General features: G+C 33.3%; 2 protein-coding genes across 6 annotated transcripts; one reads left to right on the top strand and one right to left on the bottom strand.

Moving 5' to 3' along the window:
• Nucleotides 1-490: 490 nt before the first annotated feature.
• Nucleotides 491-18,175, bottom strand: sni (SDR family oxidoreductase sniffer). Its single transcript, XM_076394468.1, has 5 exons — nt 18,035-18,175; nt 16,357-16,408; nt 16,110-16,300; nt 13,015-13,164; nt 491-798 (listed from the first exon to the last, which is right to left on the bottom strand). The coding sequence occupies exons 1-5, from the start codon at nt 18,173-18,175 to the stop codon at nt 574-576; spliced, it is 759 nt and encodes a 252-aa protein (XP_076250583.1). The 3' UTR covers nt 491-573.
• Nucleotides 17,437-23,462, top strand: Trxr1 (Thioredoxin reductase 1). Of its 5 annotated transcripts, none has more exons than XM_076394449.1 (9): nt 17,437-17,591; nt 19,103-19,323; nt 19,725-19,849; nt 19,908-20,134; nt 20,214-20,364; nt 20,419-20,665; nt 20,762-20,900; nt 22,697-22,916; nt 22,979-23,462. In XM_076394449.1, the coding sequence occupies exons 1-9, from the start codon at nt 17,486-17,488 to the stop codon at nt 23,106-23,108; spliced, it is 1,566 nt and encodes a 521-aa protein (XP_076250564.1). In that variant the 5' UTR covers nt 17,437-17,485; the 3' UTR covers nt 23,109-23,462. The 5 variants fall into 5 exon arrangements, with proteins under 5 accessions (XP_076250564.1, XP_076250565.1, XP_076250567.1 ...); XM_076394450.1 differs by having other exon boundaries at nt 17,452-17,552; XM_076394452.1 differs by lacking the exon at nt 17,437-17,591 and adding an exon at nt 17,804-17,956.
• Nucleotides 23,463-23,467: the final 5 nt, after the last annotated feature.

The following is a 23,467-nucleotide window of genomic DNA, read 5'->3' as shown; positions in this document are numbered from 1 at the left end:
GAGTCTCCGTAACTCTTATCAAACCACAGTTTTGTTTCAAAAGTACCTTTTAATTTTTTTTTTCACTTATATTCTGCCCAACAAAGGCATGTGGAAAATAACCCCGGTAAGTTAAATTCAAGTTAAGTCCACGTTGTTTGCATTTAGTAAGTATGTGATTCTTATGTGATTGAAGTTAAAGATCGGTCCAAACCAAGCCTTAGTTAGCATCATCCCTTTAGGGGGGTTAGAATGTCACGAAATGCTTATGCTTTGAATATTACCTAAAATATTTATGTATAAAACCAAAGGCTTATTAAATGATGTTTATATGGTCGTAAATTATTCGACTATAACCTCTTGATATATTCATCTGATTCAAAATGAACCGCACGTACATGGTATAAATGAAACATCAATAAAACAAACATAAAATTATTAGAAAAATACTATTACTATACATTAATATTTACCCATATATCTTTTAGTAAAAAAATTAAAATACCAGATCTATAAAAAATTCATCTTTATTAACATAAAAAACTAAGTTTTTGCTTACTACTACTAAATATTAGTATTAAAACAATAGAACGTTTACCACTGCAACTCTTGACCGTCATACTGGAAGAATTTCCCGTGATGCTTTTCCTCCAAACTTTTCACCAACGATGCTATTCCCGAACAGCTCGTGTCGACGGAAAGTGGTGCTTTCGAGCCGCCCATGTCAGTCTGTACCCATCCAGGATGAATGCACGTCACCAAAATCCCCTGATCCTTCAGATCTACGCTTAACGACTTCGTAGCCATATTAATTGCAGCCTGAAAATCATAGTCACATCGTTATATCACTTAACAGGACATTAGTTCTATATCCGGTGTGCGTCTCGACGCTTCAGGATATATGTATATTGTATCGTGAGTTATGACCTTACTTCAAACTAACATAACTTGTTTGATATATATTCAACGCATGTTAGAGTAGAATTATAATATAAATAAGGAATAATGGGGAATTTCATCATATTTATAATTTTATCAGATAATATATTTATTGAAATATAGAATACGTTTTCGCTGTTATCGAATAATGAACGCTATAAGGGCTGTAACAGGTCAATTGAAAAGTCCACGGCCTACCATAGTAAAACACATTTTTTTGGCAAAATTAGTTTTTTTATTTCAACATAATTCCCTTCAAGGGTGATATACTAATTATAGCGACCCTCCAACTTTTCGATACCAATTTTGTAGTACGATTTGTCCTTTGCTTCAAAATAGGCCTCCGTTTCGGCGATCACTTCTTCATTCGATGAAAATTTCTTCCCAGCGAGCATTCTTTTGAGATCTGAGAACAGGAAACGGTCGCTGAGAGGCAGATCTGGAGAATAGGGTTGAAGGAAGCAATTTGAAGCCAAATTCATGGATTTTTCACTGACTTGCCATCGTTTTCACTGACTTGTGACACGGTGCATCGTATTGATGAAACACCACTTTCTTTTTCTTCAAATACGGTCGATTTTCGGCATACGAAAATGTTTCAAACCTATTATATGGTCGTCATTTAGATACATAGCCATAGCTACCTTGATAGGTTCAGGAATATGATGGACTTTTTCAAACACTCATTATTCCCTTTTCAAAAGTGAAGTAAGCTGATCGATATGTTTTGGACCAATATATCCATATTTTAAAAAATATATTTTTTAAGCTTTAAAAGAAAGTACCAATTTCATTAAGTGCATTTTGAAATTTAACTTTAAAAGTTTATTATGTCTATCGCTACTTTTTAAAATGTTTAGAAAATATCGATATTTTTTTCTGGATGTTTCTGATTTTTTTTTGCAATACATCGATATCGATATTTAAAAAAAATATCGAAATCGAAATATTTATATTCTTCTCAAACACCGACATCCCTAGCTGGAAGCATCAACGGAAATATAATAGCTAATATTTTTTTTGTAAAACGAATTGATTGCAACAAAAAAAAAGTTTGCAAAAAGTGTACAGTCTGTAACTGTTTTAAATGTTCTGCAGCGGAAACTGATAATTATTTTGGTTAAATATTAAACGACCTTGATGTGTAAACTGTTCAGGTAGTCTATTATGAGTTCCGAAAACTGAACTAAACAATAAGGATCAATATCACTGATATGTTTGAACCAAGCATTTAAGAAAAACTACCGCTAAATAATATTGTAATATGACAAGTTACAAAGTCAGAAAAATTAATTAGAATCGCTTAAATCAGAAATTCTATTCAACCAACCATATTCACCAGATACTGGTCCTGGCTATTTTTATTTATTCCTATCGATGGCTCTTTCGTAGCCTGGCAAGTATAGTTTATCCAAAGTAGTAGTAAACTTATGTCATCAATATGTATAATTTATGGCGTATTGTAATTTGTAAATTAGTTTTAAGGTCAGACAATATTTTTCCCTCTCATTTTATTCTAGTTAAAAAGAGATACAACGCTATCCGATCAGTTGGAATATGTAACCTTTGCTTATTTTGATAAGTTTCAAAGAACTGCTAATTATTGATCTGGTTGAAAGTGCCGAAACCCAAACCGAAGATAATCAATAACAGACTACGTTCTTCTTAACAGTAAAATGAGTTAGAAAGGTAAGTATTGATACTATTAAATATTAAGTTGGTGGGGTTTTTACTGGGGAATATTAGTATGGACACTATGATTAAAATCTCTCACAAATAGAAACACAATATAATTTTGGATTCACCGAAAAAAATGGGTATACATACAGTGATGTTACGTAGGATTTAAATAGTGTAAAGATAATCTACGAAGACGTATAAAGCAACTTCCAAGCATTGTTTTTAAAAGCATACAAGAGAACAAAAGTTGATGGAAAAAGGTAAGAGTAAAAGTAACATTTGATAAGGTTTTGTAAATATAATATGTTGTAATAATTAATTGTAAATATATTGTTCCTCATGTTAGACACAGGAATTCAATAAAGAAATCTCAACAACTGACCTACAAAGGCTGCAATTATAGTATAATGAGGTAATGCCTTCCTCTCCCTATCACTGCATATCTATTCAAATCAAATTGTCATTGGATATGGCAAAGAATTATTACAATAGACGTGCAGGTTATGAAAAATATACAAGCAAAAACTGTTTAGATATGTGGAAAGGATTGTCTACAATAAAACTCTTCGATTTGGATGAACTCCATCAGACACATAAGAAGAAACTGACAAGTAGTGGAATTGTGAACAACTCTTAGATTGGATATTAACAGCTTGAATAGTGGCTCATAATGTGACAGCAACTGAATGAGAATTTCTGGTTGTGGAATTGTGATTAAATGCTGACATTACCAGGGTGATGAGAGTAGAAATAACTTTAAGAACTGTGTATATAATTAATATAAGATAATTGTAGAAGATCGTATTTTAGAGTGTGAAAGATTTATTGGAGAGGATGCGTACCAACTGTTTAGTAGATATGGCAAATGCATTACGGAGAATACAGTGGTTAAATCTAATTTTATGAAGAAAAATTTACCGAGGTATTAACAGAAGAAACTAATGAGAAATACAGTGATATAACAGCACTAATGAAACAAGAACTAAACATATAAGGTAAATATGTTCTCTAATGAAAATAAAATACATGACTGCTCCTTTGGATTGAACTATATCTGCAAATGAATCCTAATGACACATGGATAGCATTAAAAAATGTGTTGTTTTCCGTTATAAATTTCAAATTCTTCCAGAAAGACTGTAAAAAGAATTTCCTTGACAATATTTTCAACGGTATAATTTTTACTTTTTTAATGAAGCATTCAATACTTCAAAAAGTGAAAGCTTCAAGGTCCCCGACGATACAAAAAACTATCTGTTTAAGTACAACGTTAAACCTGATACCGAAAAAACTATTTCTGGTCTTGCAAAAACATTTTTCTTTTACCGATACCCTTGTCAACTTAACGAACCAAAAAGGAATTTTTGAATACAATGAGAATATGCATCTAAAGCGATATTAAAAATTCGAACGCCAATTTATTTTTAAAAGCGAGTGTTTTGATTTGGATTATTGTGCTCGCAGCGGTCAAGGTCAGCGTGAAGAATCGATGACGAAACCATGACCACATCTCAAAACAAGAATTCGTCGATTAAAAGAAAAAAAAAGATAGGAATTTTAGAAAATGGTGTCGGCTTTTTTTAGAGGAATATATTTAGAGTTTTGAAGAATCAGTAACAAATATTACATTTAAAAATTAATTAATCTCAACATTTCACTGAAAACGTCTTTGTTTGTTTATTGTGTTTAACAAAATCTTTATCATGTTGAGTTATGAAGGAATACATGTAGTTTTGTAGTTAAACATATTGAAATCCCTTAGTATTTGTCACCCAGAATCACTTTGAATTGTTATTAATCTACAGTAGAGCCCATTAAATAATATTAATAATAATATTCTAGATACAATTTCATGATGGAGGAAAGCAATTTTCAACACGCTACTCTTTCATAACAGTTTAAAAAAGGATATTTTTTAAGTTCAAGTTGATAGAAAGCTTATATGTATTGTTTCTAATTATAATTCATTGACACTAGATTTAGGCAGGTGAATCTAAATTAAGAACTTCTGAAGATAATCTCCTCCATTCACGTTAAATTTCAACTGATCATTGACAATTATCGGTCAAAAATGTGGCACCCAACTCAATTTACCAATATATGATGCCAACGAGTGCACCATTTAAAACAGTCATGTTTATAAAATTAACAAACATGTTTTTAGATTTTTTGCAAATGTCCTGTTCAAGTCTTGACTTTACCATGGTTTTTGACATATTGAAGATATTTATGAGCTTCAAAGCTCAGTTCAATTGCATCATACACAAAAAAAGTTTTTATAGGCTACTCTTTCATAATAGTTTATTTCAAATAGATATGTTTTCAAGTTCACAAATAAAACGATTAATGATAAAAACAAACTGTCAATGAGATCTGTTTGATGTTGGTAGAAAGCTTAATTATCTTTTATTATTATTCAGTGATAGTAAATTTGGACACGTGACACTTACCTAAGTTAATTCATTTTTAATTGATAATTAAATTTTCATAGAATATCAACAAAAAATATTAGTCTCTGTTGAGTTAGGATAACAGTAGATGACGTGAACAGGATGCGCTATGTTTAAAAGTTCTGTTTATAAACTAAAAAAAATAACTTTTTTGAAACTGTCCTATTGAAAGTTGTACCATTTTCCAGTAATGAAGTAGCTGATAAATCAACTGTTTCAGAGATTTACATGCGATAGAAAAGATTTGAAAGGAGGGAAAATGACAGCAATCCGTAGTGACTGATAATATTGTTTTGAACCGTGTCAACATCGCAGTTTCATTACTTGGCAGGTAAAAACTAGAGCTTTCTGTAGTGTATTGTGAACTGGCTATGAAAGGTATCAAGTCCAGGAGAGTTATCCATATCGAAAGCGAAGCGGAATATTTATGGCCATAAAGTTTTGCTTTACATATAATGGGAATGCAAGGGCTCTTTCTGCAAGGGGGAGACTAATCTCAACCTCACCTGCGAGCAGTGCATCCTGCGAGAAATTATGTCAAGCAGTGACTCTGTTAACGAAGCTCTGGCGACGGATCAAGAGCGGAATAAGCCGATGGAAAGGGTATCAGGCATACATTCTTAGTACCGCAGGCCAGGAACGGTTCTGCCTTCAGTAGAAGCGCTTGAAAAACTTCAAAAACTGAAAAAATTTAAACCGAAACGCTCGACAGCAGGGGAACAGTCATTTTGGAAAACGGGTTTTGAAAATTAGAGGTAAAAAGAATAGAGGTTGTAGGAATGTTCGTCTTGTCGGTCGGAAAGTGCGACTGTCGATTCGTGTTCTTTATCATCGGTGTCAAAATAGTTTTGAAGTTTCAGAACCAGTACTGACACTTTCTACTGTTGCGTTTATTGCTGTACCATTTTTTCTGTATGCCTCACACAGCTATTTATGTCCAAAAGCAACAATTTTCTTGAAAAAGTATTGACCTTTGATTCTATACGTCTTGCCTAAACTTTAGGAAATTTATGGATGCCATCCCAAAAAAACTGTTTAACCTTTGAGCAAAACCATTCATCGAGCCATTTTCTAACTTTTTGGAAATTGGCGAAGTTCTGTTCTGCAAGTGGGTGTCCCATAAAAGCGTAAAGTTAATAATCGGATGAGACAAGATCTGGAGAGAACGGCAGGTACGAAAATATGTCCCACTCAAGTGCTTTCAACATTCAATTTATCATTTCTTCGTTCGTTCAAATTGATTTATTTATTGACGGTCACCGTTAACTGTTTCACCACGCCACTCTGGTCCCACCAAAAATCGTCTTGTGACCAAAACGATTTGGATTGGCCGGCTTCGCCAAGTGATGACCATGATTTTTTGCTCTTCAAAGAACATTCTTTCTCTTGTACATTCAGATCATCACTTTTGAATCTTCGAAACCACGCCTGACGTGTTTTTAAGGTTGGAGCTTCATCATCGGAAGTTCCTGAACTAAGTACACGATGACTCTCAGGGGCTTTTTTATTTTGCATTTGGCTTTTTGACACGTTTTCAGTCATGAAACTTGACATTTTTAAAGAGATATAAATCTATGACGGTGTTATTTTCGCACAATATAACATGTACAGCTTTGAAGCTTGATGTCAGTAGAATAATATGACATATGTTTAAAATCATAACATTACATACTTAAGCCTAGCGACATGTGTTAGAAAAACCGTAATGACTTTCCAGTAAATATTAATTATATCATAGTTTGTAAATCCTTCAAAACAAATATTTACATCTTATTGATTTAGAACTCACCATTCATTAACCAATGAACCATTTTACTTTTTTTATTTTTTAATAATAATAAGTAACAAAAAGTTGGATATTATTATTAAAAATAAATCGTTAACATATCAGGCCAAAATAATTTTGAGACAATCTATTTATATCCTAATTTGTAGCAGTACAATAATAAAAAAACAATAATTGCAACTGCGATATTTCATGCTAATGATTACTCGGTATTGTCAAGGTCAGTATCTGTTAGATGAGTCAGCATGATCTCTCCGTATATGTTCATAATTAAAAAACTGGTTATGATTCCTGCTAATAATTATGAAAATGAATTAAACATATGTTCGTTTTATATAAGGTTAGGGGATAAACTAATTTCGGTATTTCCTACAGGGTGGTTTTAAAGTCACTTATCTCCAATAATACTTTCACTAATTATATTCAATATATTTAATGAAAACCGTAAATTATACAAAAATTCAATTAAATTATTAAAGATATCAAAGGAGGTCGACATATTTTAACTCGCAACATTGGATTCCACTTGAGTTCAACACGCAGAAACAATAATTACTGTAACGTAATCGAGCTATTTTTGATAGGTACAAATAGATTCACGAAAATTATCATAGCCGTAGTCTAGAGAAGCTGCACAAATAATTGCAGGGCTCGGAATGACGCCAGGAAATGTAATGCTAAGTCTTTGATGGGAATGAAAATTAATTGATTCTAGCCAAATCATTAATCCTAGTCTGTAAGAAGGTCAGTTGAAAAGTCCCCAGCCTGACACATAGATGGCGCTACTAGCTTTAAATCCATATATTTTTAAGTTAGCCCTAACTCTCAATAGATGCGCGTATAAATTTGACAGCTGTTGGATCATTAGTTTGTGAATTATAGCATTTTGAGTGAAGCAACTTTTGTTACTGAACAAAATGGATAAAAATAAATTTCGCGTGTTGATAAAATATTGCTATTTGAAGGGACAAAATACAGTTGAAGCAAAAACTTGGCTTGATGCCGAGTTTCCAGACACTGCTCCAGGAAAATCAAACATCAAGGATTGGTATGCTAAGTTTAGACGTGGTGAAATGAGCACCGAAGACGGTAAATGCAGTGGACGCCCAAAAGAGGTTGTTACGGATGAAAACGTTAAAAAATCCACAAGATGATTTTGAACGGCAGTAAAATTGAAATTGAATGAAATAGCAGACACTCTAAAGATATAAACTGAACGTGTACATCATATCATTCACGAATATTTCGGTATGAGAAAGCTCTGTGCAAAGTGGGTGCCGCGCGGGCTCACTTTTGACCAAAAACAACGACGAGTTAATGATTCGGAGCAGTGTTTGAAGATGATCAAGCGTAATAAACCCGAGTTTTGCATCAATAAGTGACAGATCCATCATTTCACTCCGAAGTCCGATGGACAGTCATCCGAGTGGACTGTACACGATGAACCTGCTCCAAAGCGTCAGCTGACAAGGTTATGGCGTCTGTATTTTGGGATGCATATGGAATAATTTTCATTGACTACCTTGGAAAAGGAAGGACCATCAACAGTGACTATTACATAGCGTTATTGAACCGTTTGAAGGACGAAATCACCGAAAAAGGGTCGCATTTGAAGAAAAATAAAGTGCTGCTTCACCAAGTCAATGCACCGTGTCACAAGTCAGTGAAAACGATGATAAAAATCCATCCACCCACCGTATTCTCCAGATCTGGCCCCCAGCGACTATTTCCTGTTCTTAGATCTCAAAAGAATGCTCGCTAGGAAGAAATTTTCGTCGAATGAAGGGGTGATCGCCAAAACTGAGACCTATTTTGAAGCAAAGGACAAATTGTACTACAAAAATGGTTTCGAAAAGTTCGCTATAATCAGTGTATCATCCTTGAAGGGAATTATGTTGAATAAAAAAACTAATTTTGGCAAAAAAATGTTGTTGTATATGCTTCCGCTTTAAAATTCGAAATCGCAACTTTTAACGTTCTAAATATTTAGCAGATAGATTAATGGGTCTAAAACTACCGCCAATATTAGAAGAAAATGTTGTCATTCAATAAAATATTAGGGACACTGCAAAAAATTAAAACGTAAAAAAAAATATCCTAAAGGTGCGAACAAACACTGCCGACCAATTAAAAAATCAAGAACAAATAGTATCATGTAAACTTCATCTAAAATATCATGTAAAATCACCTCAGCTATATGCATGCTTTATACAAATTTCTTGTATAAGAAAGAACGGTGTCATCATGAGTTTCAATGGTTTCCACTCGTGGTCTTTTGATCAAACAAAAGCAGAATTCGTATCGTAAATACACTTAACTTGGATTTTAAAAAATCCATAAATACATTATGGGCTTAGATAAAAAATGTTGCCCAATTATTAATAAAATAAAGACAAATAGATCTAATTTCTGATCTAATTCATAGCTGATGATTATTTCAGGAAAAAAAGTGTATAAACTAATTCAAACGCTCATGATAATATCTGATCAATTTCTAGAACCAAGGCTGTAATTATTACTTGTTATTATCCTCGAACAATAAGATAATTATCCTATCATTGACACAATATTGCGCAAAGTAACGACATAAAACGAATTATCCGTTATCCTTTAAATTACCGATATATATTATAAATATGTTATTTCCTAGCAGTGGCATAGATAAGGGATAAAAACAGATAGATATCTCTGAACTTGATTAACTTTGGATTTTATCATTAAATGATCATGAATGAAAATAAAAATGAAACCTTAACCAAAATTTGTTCATTAAGAATTCAAAAATGTTGAATACGAATGACTACGTGTTCGAAAGGGTTAATTTGATAGAACCAAGTCTGGCAGTTTTACTCCGATAAAGTTATTTGTTTAGATTTTATTGAAAATATAACAACAATAAAGTTTGCCATGTGACGTTAGGGCTTCGGAAACAGCAAATGCTATAAACCGTTTTAATAGATCAATTGAGAAGTCCCCGGCCTACCATAGTAAAACACATGCTTTGGGCAAAATTAGTTTTTTTGTTATTCAACATAATTCCCTTCAAGGGTGATACATTGATTATAGCGACCCTCCAACTTTTCCATACCATTTTTGTAATACGGTTTATCCTTTGCTTCAAAATAGGCCTCAGTTTCGGCGATCACCGAAAATTTCTTCCCAGCGAGCATTCCTTTGAGATGTGAGGACAGGAAATAGTCGCTGGTGGCCAAATCTGGAGAATACGGTGGATGAGGAAGCAATTCGATGCCCAATTCATGGATTTTTGCCATCGTTTTCACTGACTTGTGACATGGTTTTTTTTTTTTGGCCTGGAACCGGGTAGGGGAATCCTGTTACGGATACCTGGTCGGGAAGACCCGCAAGAATAAGCAAGTTGGACTGGTTATGTGGAGGCTGCCTCTGGGCTACCCACTAAACCCCACCCTATCAGCTGATCCAATGACCCTAACTGATACTTCTTACTGTTAGTAAGGAGGGTGCCCGTAACCGGTAACACCGTTAAGAGGCACAAGGGCCAGGCAAGGACGTGGCGTCGTTATAACACCACGCAGCTTGCGGTACATGAGTTAATCGCTCGCCGGAGAAGGTCGAGACAATTAGGAGTTAGAGCACGACGGGGTAGTGTCGGCTGTGATAGAATAAGGCTACGAAGAGCTGAATGAGTTATTGGCCTGAAATATCGGCCAGCTCGGTAATACATCTATTGTCCGAGAGACGAAGAGTGGAGAAATATCTCGAATAAACCTCGGATATAAAATCGTGAACTTGGAGGACATCTGTTTCTCTATGAATTTGATTGTTCCTGACGAACCATGGGGCATTAATAATTCTCCTGAGAATTTTGTTTTGAAACACTTGGAGACGTTCCACCTGGCTAGGGGAGACGTATTTTAGATAGACACTGGAGCCGTATAGAACGACTGATCGAACCAGCATCTTGTACAGGAGAGATTTTATAGATAGAGGAAGCCTGCTGGCTCTGTTGATAAGCGGGAACAGCAAATTTACAATACCTTGACCTTTATGGAGGGACTTTTGAATGTGGGAATTCCACCTAAATTTGCGATCGAAGACAAGACCGAGATAGGTGGCTTCTTCTGACCATGGGATTTCTGTGTTCTCGATTTTAAGACGCGAAATGCTCGGTGCAAAACGCTTCTTGTGGAAGAAGATGGCCTGGGTTTTCTGTGGGTTGACCTGCAACCTCCAGAAGTGTAACCACTGGACCGTCTCATCGAGTTGTTTTTGGAGTCTGCTTCGGATGTGCGGTGCTACTCTTGAAGAAGCAAAGTAAGCAGTGTCGTCTGCGTAAAAAGCAGCCTCAACTTGTGGTCTCCTAGGGATATCTGAAAGAAAGATATTAAATAGAGCGGGTGCCAGTGGGGAGCCTTGTGGAACTCCTGCGTCGATGGTTTTCCGGCTAGAGAGAATATCTTTAATCTTCACCTGGAACGATCTTCCTGACAGAAATGATTTGATGAGAGCTGTTAGGTCATCAGGTAGACCTAATCGGATGCATTTCGCCACTAAGCCTTCGTGCCAAACCTTGTCAAAGGCTTTGGTTAGGTCCAAGAAGACCGCTCCAAGTCTTTCAATTGTGACATGGTGCATTGTCTTGGTGAAGCAGCACTTTCTGTTCCTTCAAATGCGGCCGTTTTTCGGTTCAATAACGCTATGTAATAGTCGCTATAGATGGTCCTTCCTTTTTCAAGTAAGTGAAATGCCAGCCGACTGTTGCGTCTTCCCACGCTTTGGAGCGTGTTCATCACCAGTGTGCAGTCCACTCAGATGACTGTCAATTGGACTTAGGAGTGAAATGATGGGGCGATGTTTCATCCATTGTCACATATCGACGCAAAAACTCCGGTTTATTACGCTTGATCATCTTCAAACACTGCTCCAAATAATCAATTCGTCGTTGTTTTTGGTCAAAAGCGGGCTTGCACAGAACCCACATAATAGTTTTATGGCTGCGACTGTAAATATATATTATAAGTACTTTATAAACCAGAAACTAACGCCAAAGTAGTCCAAGTTTCTGATCTGTAGTTATGATTTATGGATAATTTGAAGCATATTTAAACGCCACCAGAAGTGGTTGTTGCTGACTTTTGATGGCTGAGTATTTATCAAGTGGCCGTTGGCTTTTTCCTTTGTGCACATTGTACGTTCATCATAGCAAGAGCTAGAGAAGTGAGTGCATAATAACAACAGTATTGTTTATTTATTTATTTGGGAATTTAGTTTGATCCTAGCGAGGCCTACTAACTTGAGATCATGGCACGTCCTTTAATGTTAATATTAGGATTTAGGCTAGTACGTCGTGCGTTACCTTCCCGTCGTACAGTATGCAGATGTCATACTTCATCCTAATATAGTTTAGATTGGCCTTATTTATCTGTATCATCACCGTTATTATTCAACCTAACCAATAATTCTCTTAATAATTATACGGCTAATTTAATGTTCTATATATTCTACCCTTATTCTCGAAAATTGGTACTTTATCAAATCTATTTCTGAACTGTCGCCCCACTATTTCTACATTCGACATTTTCTTGTTTAATTTAAGTTTAATCAATATATTGTCATTTATAAATACTTTCTTTTTCTTGAAATATGAATATATTGAAATTCGCTCTACAAGTAATAGAAAATGATGGAAAGCATCTTAATTAATACGTTGTACACCTTTGTACATATTTCTTTCAATAAATTGCTTTTTAAAGTGAAAAAGTCATTAAAGTACATGCTAATGGCTAATAAACTCCGTTCTTTCACGATGAATAATTATTTTATTTAATATTATAAAGATAAAAAGGGAAAAACAACACCGGAATATTCGCGAAGAAAATCAAAAATGAGTAGCACAATCATTCAGCCCCGTCACGCCGCTATCGCATTCTTTCCGCGAACCGATAAACGATACACTAGATTAAAATAGACTCCACGCCACACATCGGCGCACTTTCGCAAGTCAGGATCCTTAAACAACGTAATTATCCTGCCGCTTGTGACGCAACGCTTCGAGAACGAACGAACGAATCAACACGCACCAGTCACGAGTTATCCTTTATCCTTTTAAATTATCCTTGAGTTATAAATATGCCGTGTTGCTAGAGGCGAGATTGTATTGCGCGGGTGGACGCGAATCGCAGGGGGGAGGGCGGTACTGACCTTGGAACAGCGGTAAGGATACAGACCGCCGTCTGTATTGAGCGCTATTGATCCTAGGATGGACGACATGTTTACAACTGCTGCTTTCGCGCTGGACAACGGCAGGGACTCATTGACGGCTGCCGCTTGTTTCAGCGTCGGTAATAAAGCCTAGAAATGAAAGAAACATATTTTAGATATAAATAACTGGGACGTTATCTAAAGGAAAAACGACTAAAAGTTAAAATAAAAAAACAGTGGAAATGATGATGGGAACCGAGTAATAGTAAAAGTAATACGTGAATGATGTATAAATATTGTTGTATAAATCGGATTGGATATTTTAATGTACATTATTAGTAGACATAACTATAGCCCGTTCAAATCCACGGAGAAAAAAACCGCTCCGAATTTTACATTTTTACAAACTGCATTTGGCAGTATATCCGACATCAACTATGACACGCTCGCTCAATATACCAGTGAACTCACGTCATCTAAATTTATGACGTCAAAATGTTACAGTGTTGCCGCATCAACTTTGAGTTTTAGTGCATTTTGGCTTGATAACAAAATTCTAATCCAAATAAAATAATGAAACAAAAATAATGTTATAAAATATAATGTATTTTAACATTATTATATACCTAATGCGTATATTATCTTGTTCAAAACAAGCAAAGCGCCAAAACAATTTATATAATTACAGATTTATTACCTGTAATTTTTGGCACTATGTTTTGAAGAATTTTGCACACGTTTGACAACCAGGCGAATTTGGTAGGCTGATACGGTTACGTGTTCGAACGTATTAGACAACATTGTATCTTTTTTTTTAAGAATAAAATAATAAGGAAAATATTGTCTGATTTTGAAACGAATTTACAAATTGCGATAGGGAATACTTTCGACATCGTGATAACGTAAGTTCACTGTTATCTTAAATAGAATATAAAATTCCAATTGAGTTGGTACTGTTACGTCAGGTAGACAAATGTCTGCAAAATTCTTTGAAACGTTTGTAATAATAATTAGAGCTTATAAACGGCCAGCGTTCTAAACCAACTATCAAATTTGATGTGGCAACATTACGATGCGATGACGTCAAAAATTGATGAAGTGCGTTGGGTGGTTTATTGGACGATCTATACACTAACTTTATCCTAATAACAATTATTAACATAATTAAATACGCCACCTTCTAAACTCCCTAACCTAACATTCGAAAGTCATCTGTCAAACTTTTGTTTTTTTATTTATATTTATATTAGAATGTTGTTGTATATTAAAGGTAAAATGTGTAAAATATTAAAGTTAAATGCGGCAATATTGCGACGTTTTGACGTCATGAATTGAGATGACATTTGTTCACTGCTACTTTGGATGAACTATATTTTAGTTGTTGTATACTATGGTAATTTTTCAACAAATGCCTTTTTATCAATACTTCTTTTAATATCCATATTTTTATCGATATTTTTGTTGATCCATCTAGTTTTGGAAAAACATAAAAATATTATCGAATTATAGAGGTATCGATCTTTTTATTTTATTAATATATTGATATTTTTTTAAATATCGAAATTGATATATCGATATTTTTCTCCCCAGTCAACATCCCTATTACAAAACCATACTAAAAAAACCATATTAGAATTGAGTCACGCTGAGGTTTAGCGGTAGGAAAAGTTTAATTTGAGGTCGAAAATCGCTAAATAATACTGCACTGATACAGGAAATATATTATTTTCAAGAAAAAAAAGGAAACAGAAATGTAATCAGTCTATAAAATTCAATTTGTGTCGACTAGTCGACCCTGTTGTTAAATATCGACAAAATTCTTCAAAACGTTGGTGATAATAATTAGAGATTACAAATCGTCAAATGTTATACACAAAAATTCTAAGTTAATGCGACAACATTGCATCGTATTGACGACATAAATTTTAATGACGTGCATTGGCTGTTCTATTCCATATACCATACAAAAAATCTGTAAAAAATCCACACAACCGGATATCTTCCTATTCAGCAGGATTATTTCATAGACATGAATTCTCTATGTTACCCAACCCCACCGAATCCCATCAAAATCCCAACCGAAAAATCCTTCAACGTACGCAGTTATGTATATATAGCACTACATGTTGGTTTGCAGAGCCCTAAATGGAAGAGTTCTGTCCCAAAGATAAAAATGAGCGTCAATCCAAAGAATGTTGATTTTCAGTTATTCAAACTAAAGCAATATAATTCTCAACAGGGGACATATTTATTGCATCAATAAATAACATACTCATAACCATTATTGTTCATTATGTTTATATTTTAAGCCTCTATGATAAAATATTAAAATGTTTTATAAATATATTTTAATAATAGCTATATTAAATTTTAAATACATCGGTTACGATAATTTTTTACCAAGATAATTAAACAATTACATTAAATAATTCATCAAAAACAGTGTCATTATATATTTAAAATAATTACCACATGAATCGATACTTATAATGCCACCATTTGTCACATTGTAGCATTATAAGTATCGCCTTATTATTGCAATAAATAATTTAAATCAAAATAATGAATTGTCAACATAAATCTAAATATGCTAAAAGCAGATTAAAAAACAGTAGATGACACAATTTCGCATTATTAGAATAAATAATAGCATAGAAAACAAATGGCATTTTAATAACTACAAAATCACTATTTTAATATTCGAATATTTTAACTCCAAAAGAGCTCATTTCATGAATGAAAAGAAAACACCAAAATATATTTTAAATAAATGTTGTTAAATATAAAACATGATTTCGCTGCATCATGCCGAAATTTATATAAAAACTAATAATTATAAGGCATGATTAATACGAGTATATAACAAGATAGTAACCACATAAATAAACATCGATTGCAATATGTTTAATCAAAACAAACATGACTAATTAGATCTAAAACTGCATAACTCTATTTAATTTTGATTTTAAGAAAACTAGTACTGTCTATTGATTGTCTTATAATTTTTTAATGCATTTTGTTTAATTTTTTTTATATTAAAATGACAATTTGAACAATCAAAACAAAACAATAGTTTTTTCAAAAAAGTGCCTTACCTTAGTTAACATTATAGGTCCCACGGTATTTATAGAAAATGTATCCAACAATTGTTCAGGCCTAACCGCTGATATTCTGGTGGATTTGGGAGAATAACCGGCATTATTAAATAAGACGTTCAGTCCAGAGTCTCCTACGATGGACTGTACATCTTTGGAAAAAGCGTCAAATGTCTCGATTCGAGTGACATCTGTCGAAAAGTACCCACGAAATTACATTGAATGATTGATTAATTGTAATTCTTACCTAGAGTCAATATACGAAGAGTTTTGTTGGATTCTGCAAGCTGCCTTAGTTCCTAAATTAACAAAAAACTGATAAATCAGTGAATGTCACAAGGTTCGTCCATCGATCGATGGACGAACCTCCTGTTCCGAAATAAACAAGACTTTAAAAACACCGCTTGGTATTATTGTCTCAGTTGAAAACTACATCATTCGCGGGCATTGAGTCAGAACTGTATGACCAGACAAAGAAGACCAGACACCATACCATCCGTATTGAACAGATCTAATACTAAGTGATTTTTACTTATTCAGAACCTTTGCAAATAAATAGAAATAGTAAAGAAATATGACGTGACATTCTAAAAGTTTGCAAAATCACTTATGGAGTTTCAAGGAGACCAATTTTGTTATATTTAAAAAGTCTTGTTTACTTTAGTACACACCTCCTATATATAATAACGGACATTATAAGAGTCACGTAAATTAAAAATTTAACTTCCTTATACATTCCCAATATTTTGCAGTTAATGAATTATAATGTCCATTACAATGCATTAAATCGCAAGAATCTCTCTGATTATGTGTGCCTTCCACAAGATCGTCTATTTTATGATATAAAACGCTCTGTATATAAGCACAATAAATTACATTAAAATTGCCTTTGTTTGTACGTAATAAAATACTCAAGCATCGATTATAACGAAATGTTTAAAATAACTAGATATATCAACGACTAGCCCAGTTTTTATTGGATCTGTAAATCAACATAATTATATATAGGATAAAATTCCGGACACTTGAAAGGAATACGTTGACAAAACTTATACTGCTATATATATGTATATATATATATATATATATATATATATATATATATATATATATATATATATATATATATATATATATAAATAGTTCCTATTTATTGCTTATAATCATGATTACTCTCCCCACATCTACCATGCCATCCACTAAAAATTTCAAATAAGATTAAAAATGATTTATACATCAATTAATAGGAAGTGTATATCTTTGTGGTGGTTCTATTTATCACCCATGATGTAATTTTCACAGGCTTGACTAACATATTATTATTTCAACTTTGAGTCAGTCGTGTTTTAAAACGTATACGGACATAACGTGTTAAAATGCCGTTCTGGAACCGAACGCGATCTTATAATACCAATTCAGCATCAAAACCAAAAACGGAAAAAAGTAATGCAGCTAACAATGTAACAGCACAAAAGAATCCAGGTAAATTTATTAATGTTTCCAATGCTATTTGTTACAGAAATTACATTCAAAAATTCAAAGACACTATATAAAATGTAATGAAACTAATTCCCTTCAAAACGAAACAAGATTTCAAAAAATATTTGTATACATCAACTAACAATTGAATTGCATGACAAGGCAGGTTTCAGTGAGTAGCCTCGATGTCGAGCGCAACCGCGATATAAATTTGTGACGTAACCCACGAACCGAAAATTTCCCTCTTCATTTGACGTTTTATAAGCGGGCGAATACCATCGAGGTTTTCTTGTTAATCTTGATTTTTTTACAGTATTTTAAAATTTGTGTGTAGGTTAATTATTTATTTTAAAACATGGCGCCTACTGGTAAGTTCAATTTTATTTAATGTTGTAGTATTGTTTTATTTATATTCTCTTAACCTAAAACGCCGAAAGTTTACATACCGTCGCCTTCTCGATGTTCCGGCAAGTTGCTATGACGTTTTTTGGTGGATTTCTGTCATTTAACAGATGTTTTACGATACCCAGTCCGAGTCCTCGATTACAACCGGTGATCAGTATTGACTTCATTCTAGTCCAATACATTAACTAATTGAGAAATTTACTGAATTTCATATAGTCAAAATTTTCAAGGACAACCGCGGTCCAAGTTCGTAAAGATACTGGCAATCCTGTCATTGTCATTGTAATGGCGTCAGTTTTTTGTTTGAAAAATGTCATGTTTGCTGGTGTATGTAAGTTTAATAGTACAAATTTCGCTATTTTGAAAAATTGTTCCCAAAAAGCTGTTAGATATGCGAGCTCGGTGTCTCAAATCTGTAAGTAAAAGTACGACATTGATCTAAAAAATATTCTAGATCTAAATGTGATGCAATCTTAATTTAACCTTCAATTTCAATAAAATTTTAAAAAACCAGATCACAGTCCGGCTCTAAATATTGATATATCTGTAAAATACGCTTAAAGATAACTATATGAACATTACAACGCGCACATCACATACACTCCAATGTAAAGATTAGCATTAGGATTTTAAAATAAATAGTTTTTATTATATAAGGTAACCTTTACTTTTGTAGAGTATATTTATTTTTACGATTTATTTTAGTACAATTTTTTTCCTATAGTCCATTAAAATTAACGAATATTAGGTAATTATTAAGCGTTAAAATAATATAAGTACAATAAAATTGCAGTTTTTTCCCTTGACATTAAAATATTAAAAACGCAATTAGCTTTTGACTAGTTCTTGAACTGTTTTTGAGTTTGAATAGTCTTGAAGGTTTTTCTAATTATGATTTCTATTGAAATTTTTAGTAACTGTCAATTTGATTGGCAGTTAATTTCTTATTAAATCAAGGTTCAAGTATAATGGCGGATGGATACATTAATAAAAAGCCTTTCGCATCAAAACAATCTATTTCATGTAATAAATTGTGCAATTCACCATTTTGTACCTATTGTAAATCGAGTAGACAATTTAAAACATAAAGTATAAAATATTTGTTTTAGCGACAGAATTCGATTATGACCTAGTGGTTATTGGCGGTGGTTCGGGAGGACTAGCAGCAGCAAAAGAAGCTACTTCTTTGGGCGCTAAGGTAGCAGTACTAGATTTTGTCACACCGAGCCCGCTAGGAACAAAATGGGGTTTAGGTGGTACTTGCGTGAATGTTGGATGTATTCCAAAAAAACTTATGCATCAAGCAGCATTATTAGGTGAATCTATTCATGTAAGTTTTTACCATCATTTTAAATGTATCTATATTGAATAAATCAACCTAAAATATATTGCTTATATTTTGTGTCAAGTGTTAATACATTGATTGCTTTTTATGAGTAAATCGCGTGCCCCATACTACAAATTAAAAAACATAGATTTAGGTCAGATAGTATTGAGGAATTTTCTCTTATCGCGGTATATGATCAGATTTCTCGATTGTTCTATTGTCATATATCCATAATATTTATGCTAATGCATATGGGGTATTACCTAAATATTATTTTAATTACAGAAACTGTTTATATACTAGATGTATTACTTATCTATTGTAAATTATCAGTAATTATCAGTTTCATACTAATATATCTGGAAATTAATGAAATGAGCAAAAAATATGTGTAAAATTTACAGGACGCCAAAAGCTATGGTTGGCAAATAGGTGACAATGTCAGTCATAGTTGGGAAACACTAAAAGATGCTGTACAGGCTCACATTAAATCTGTAAATTGGGTGACCAGGGTAGAACTTAGAGATAAGTAAGTTAATAGAATGTTATTATTATTCAAAATGCAATGCTATAATGTTTATTTATAGGAAAGTTGAATATATCAATGGTTTGGGTTCATTTAAAGATGCTCACACTGTCAAGGCCGTGACAAAACAAGGCGAACGTCTTTTGACTGCTAAATATTTCTTGATTGCTGTTGGAGGAAGACCAAGATATCCTAACATTCCCGGTGCTGTAGAGTATGGAATTACTAGTGATGATATCTTCAGTTTGAATAGAGAACCTGGCAAAACTGTAATTATTGGTGCAGGATGTATCCTTTTGCATTAATTATTAAAGTTTTATTTAATGATAATGATTACAAATATAATGCCCTTATTTTACACTAACAGATATTGGGCTAGAATGTGCTGGATTCTTAAAAGGTTTAGGATATGATGCTACTGTGATGATCCGTTCTGTGCCTTTGAGAGGTTTCGATCAACAGATGGCCAATATTATTGTAGCTGAGATGCAAGATAAAGGAGTTAAATTTTTACACAAGTATGTATATGTAAATTATCACTAGAGTTGATGGCTCATGCAATATTTTTATAGATGTTTACCAAAATCTGTGGAAAAACTGGATTCTGGTAAATTGAAAGTTACTTGGGTGGATGAAAAAAATCAAGAGTTCACTGATGAATTCGACACAATTTTGTTCGCTATTGGTCGACGAGCTTTGACCAAGGAACTGAATCTGGAATCCACAGGTGTTAAAGTAGCACCAGATAATGAAAAGATTGATGCGGTAAATGAACAAACAAATGTTCCGCACATATTTGCTGTAGGAGATGTTCTATATGTATGTATATCATTAAGTCTAAACAAAACCTTTTGATATTTTTGAGTACGACATATTTGAACTATGTTTATGGTCATTGTTATTTTCTTCTTCTAGCAAAAGCCAGAGTTAACTCCTGTAGCTATACATGCTGGTAGGTTGTTAGCCAGAAGGCTTTTTGGTAACAGCACTGTAAACATGGACTATGATAATGTCGCCACTACAGTGTTCACGCCATTGGAATATGGATGTGTAGGTGAGTAAATCCCTTATAACTAGTTATGCATCTTATGGCAAAAAATTGCTTTGTTCATTCAAGTTTAGATTTATGTATAGTGTATTTTTTGAAATTTAAGATAATATAAAAATGCTCACTGGATCGAATGGAAAAATGCTCATTTGTTTGGTATCCAAAAACACCATCATAATCATCAATCCATGGGTAGTGTTTCGGGAGTGTATCTAATTAATCAATACACTGCTGTTGGTGCAGCAAAACTTCTTCACCACCGCTGGTGAAGGTTGCGGCCCACCTTTCTGTGTTCGGAAAATGTTAGTCTCCTATTTTGCAAATCGATTGAGACATACAATAGCAATAAGTGATCCATCGGTTGTCATTAATTCCCAAGCCATATAACTCTGCAATACGAACTTTAACATGAAGAAGCGTCATGATCAGCCAAATTCAGAATTGTCAAGAAGTGTATCGTCATATTTGAAATCCATTTCTCTTTTTGAAGTCTTCAATATTATTGCATCCACTATTAAGTTGAGGATCAATGGAGAGATGATATCTTCTTGGCCAGTATCGACTCGGATCTCAAATGAATTTGACATATCATTTTATACACAGTTAATTTAGCTATATTAAGATACTTGAAGTTTACAAAGAAAATCATTTGTTCTAAACCCCACTTGCTCTTCGCGATATCTTTGTTATAATTAAATATTTTTTTGACAATTAATAGAAGACCAGACTTTTATTCCCAGATAGTTTTACTTTTTTGTTGTTTTTTTTATCCGATATTTTTACTATTACCTTTTTTCGATGTGCTTTCTTCCATGGTGACAGTACTCTCTCCTATCGCTAAATTTACGTAATCAAAACGTGTAGCTAATGAAATAATGTTTCCAACCGGACTTGATCAGTTCTGTTATAAGTTGGTCTACTCCAACGCTCGTCATTTAATGACGGAGCTTCTAAACCCTACGGTGGGTCGTGATTGTAGAGCCATATCGTTCTAGTAGGCTTCTTTATAGTTTTCGTATTATATTTCTGTAAATGTTTTTACATTAATGGTATTTCTCCAGACCGATGAGTTCTGCTCGGTTTCGTTGTACTATTCGTCGTATATTCAAGGCTGTGTTTATATCGAGCTATAGATATTTGCTTTTCTCTTACTTCAATATTTTTATCAATCAGCTTTTCTAGTGCATGAAATTTATTTGTCGTATGTATTGCAATATATTGTTACCTACAAAGTTATTTAATGAAGCAAAGGACAATAAATGTAAAGCATTCTCGTTCATTTCTCCATAGCTGAAATACCACCCGGGAGCTTCTTTTTTTTTTCATAATACTTGCTACAATTACATATGTAGATTCAGTCAATGTCCATTATAATGTCATCTAACATTCTACTACACTGATTCAGCATGTTGTTAAATATTTCTTTTTTCGTAATCGACACATTTGAAGTCTTAAAAATAATTAATTTTAACCAACCTATTTTGAATGCTATAGATTTTCGGTATCGCAAAATCATTTTGAAAACATCTTCATGCATAGGCTAAAAGTTTGTCGCACTGCCAACAGCACCAAGAAGAAAATTTGTTGACCTATAAGATCCTATATAATAAGATATAAGATCGGCCAAATATTATATCACATAGCTCATAAGAATTTTTTTTCATTGTCATTAGGCCAGTAAAAAAAATTGAAAAATAATTCACTCAGATATGACCCCTGAAATGATCAAATCATTACATTATTATCAAATAGAAATAATTTTCACCAAATAGCCGATTACTTATTTAATATTCCTTTCTTAGGTATTAGTGAAGAGACTGCTGTTAAACGTTATGGTGAAGACAAAATTGAAATTTATCATGGGTATTATAAACCAACAGAGTTCTTCATTCCTCAAAGAAGTATAGTACACTGTTATCTAAAAGTTATTGCTCTGAGGGAAGGTGACCAAAAGGTACTTGGTTTGCATTTCATTGGACCACAAGCCGGTGAAGTCATACAAGGTTTCGCAGCTGCTATAAAGTGAGTATTTTGAATAATGACTTATCTCAATTAATATGCTGACATTCACTTTATTTTTTCAGATGCAACCTTACCGTCTCTGCGTTGATGAGTACTGTCGGTATCCATCCAACAATCGCAGAAGAATTTACGAGAATAAACATCACAAAGAGATCTGGTAAAGATCCCAACCCAGCTTCGTGCTGCAGTTAAAACTAATGCATATCAACATTTTGTATCTACACACTTGTACTTCACTCATACCTTTGTAAAATGATATCCAATTTTCAAAACTGAAATAGATAAACGTGCAACTTTATACTGATTTATTACACTACACGTCGATGTGCAATCATCATTTTTCAAGATTTTGTTCCAAAAACATAAGGGGGTGATACAAATGAAGTATGCAAGACAACTCACTATTATATTTTTATTATTAACTTATCTGTCAATGTGCTTATTTACAATATTGGTTTTATATTCAAAGAGAAAACACCTTGTGAGTATACTAAAATCAAAATCCATTAAGTTTGAATTGAAAAAATAAATTTTACTTTTTTATTATTTTT

The sequence above is a fragment of the Rhynchophorus ferrugineus genome, unplaced genomic scaffold, assembly GCF_030347505.1.
Source record: "Rhynchophorus ferrugineus isolate W39M unplaced genomic scaffold, kcgeb_rfMv2 rfM2, whole genome shotgun sequence".
Classification (NCBI taxonomy): domain Eukaryota; kingdom Metazoa; phylum Arthropoda; class Insecta; order Coleoptera; family Curculionidae; genus Rhynchophorus; species Rhynchophorus ferrugineus.
This window is presented reverse-complemented; position numbering and strand designations above follow the sequence as displayed.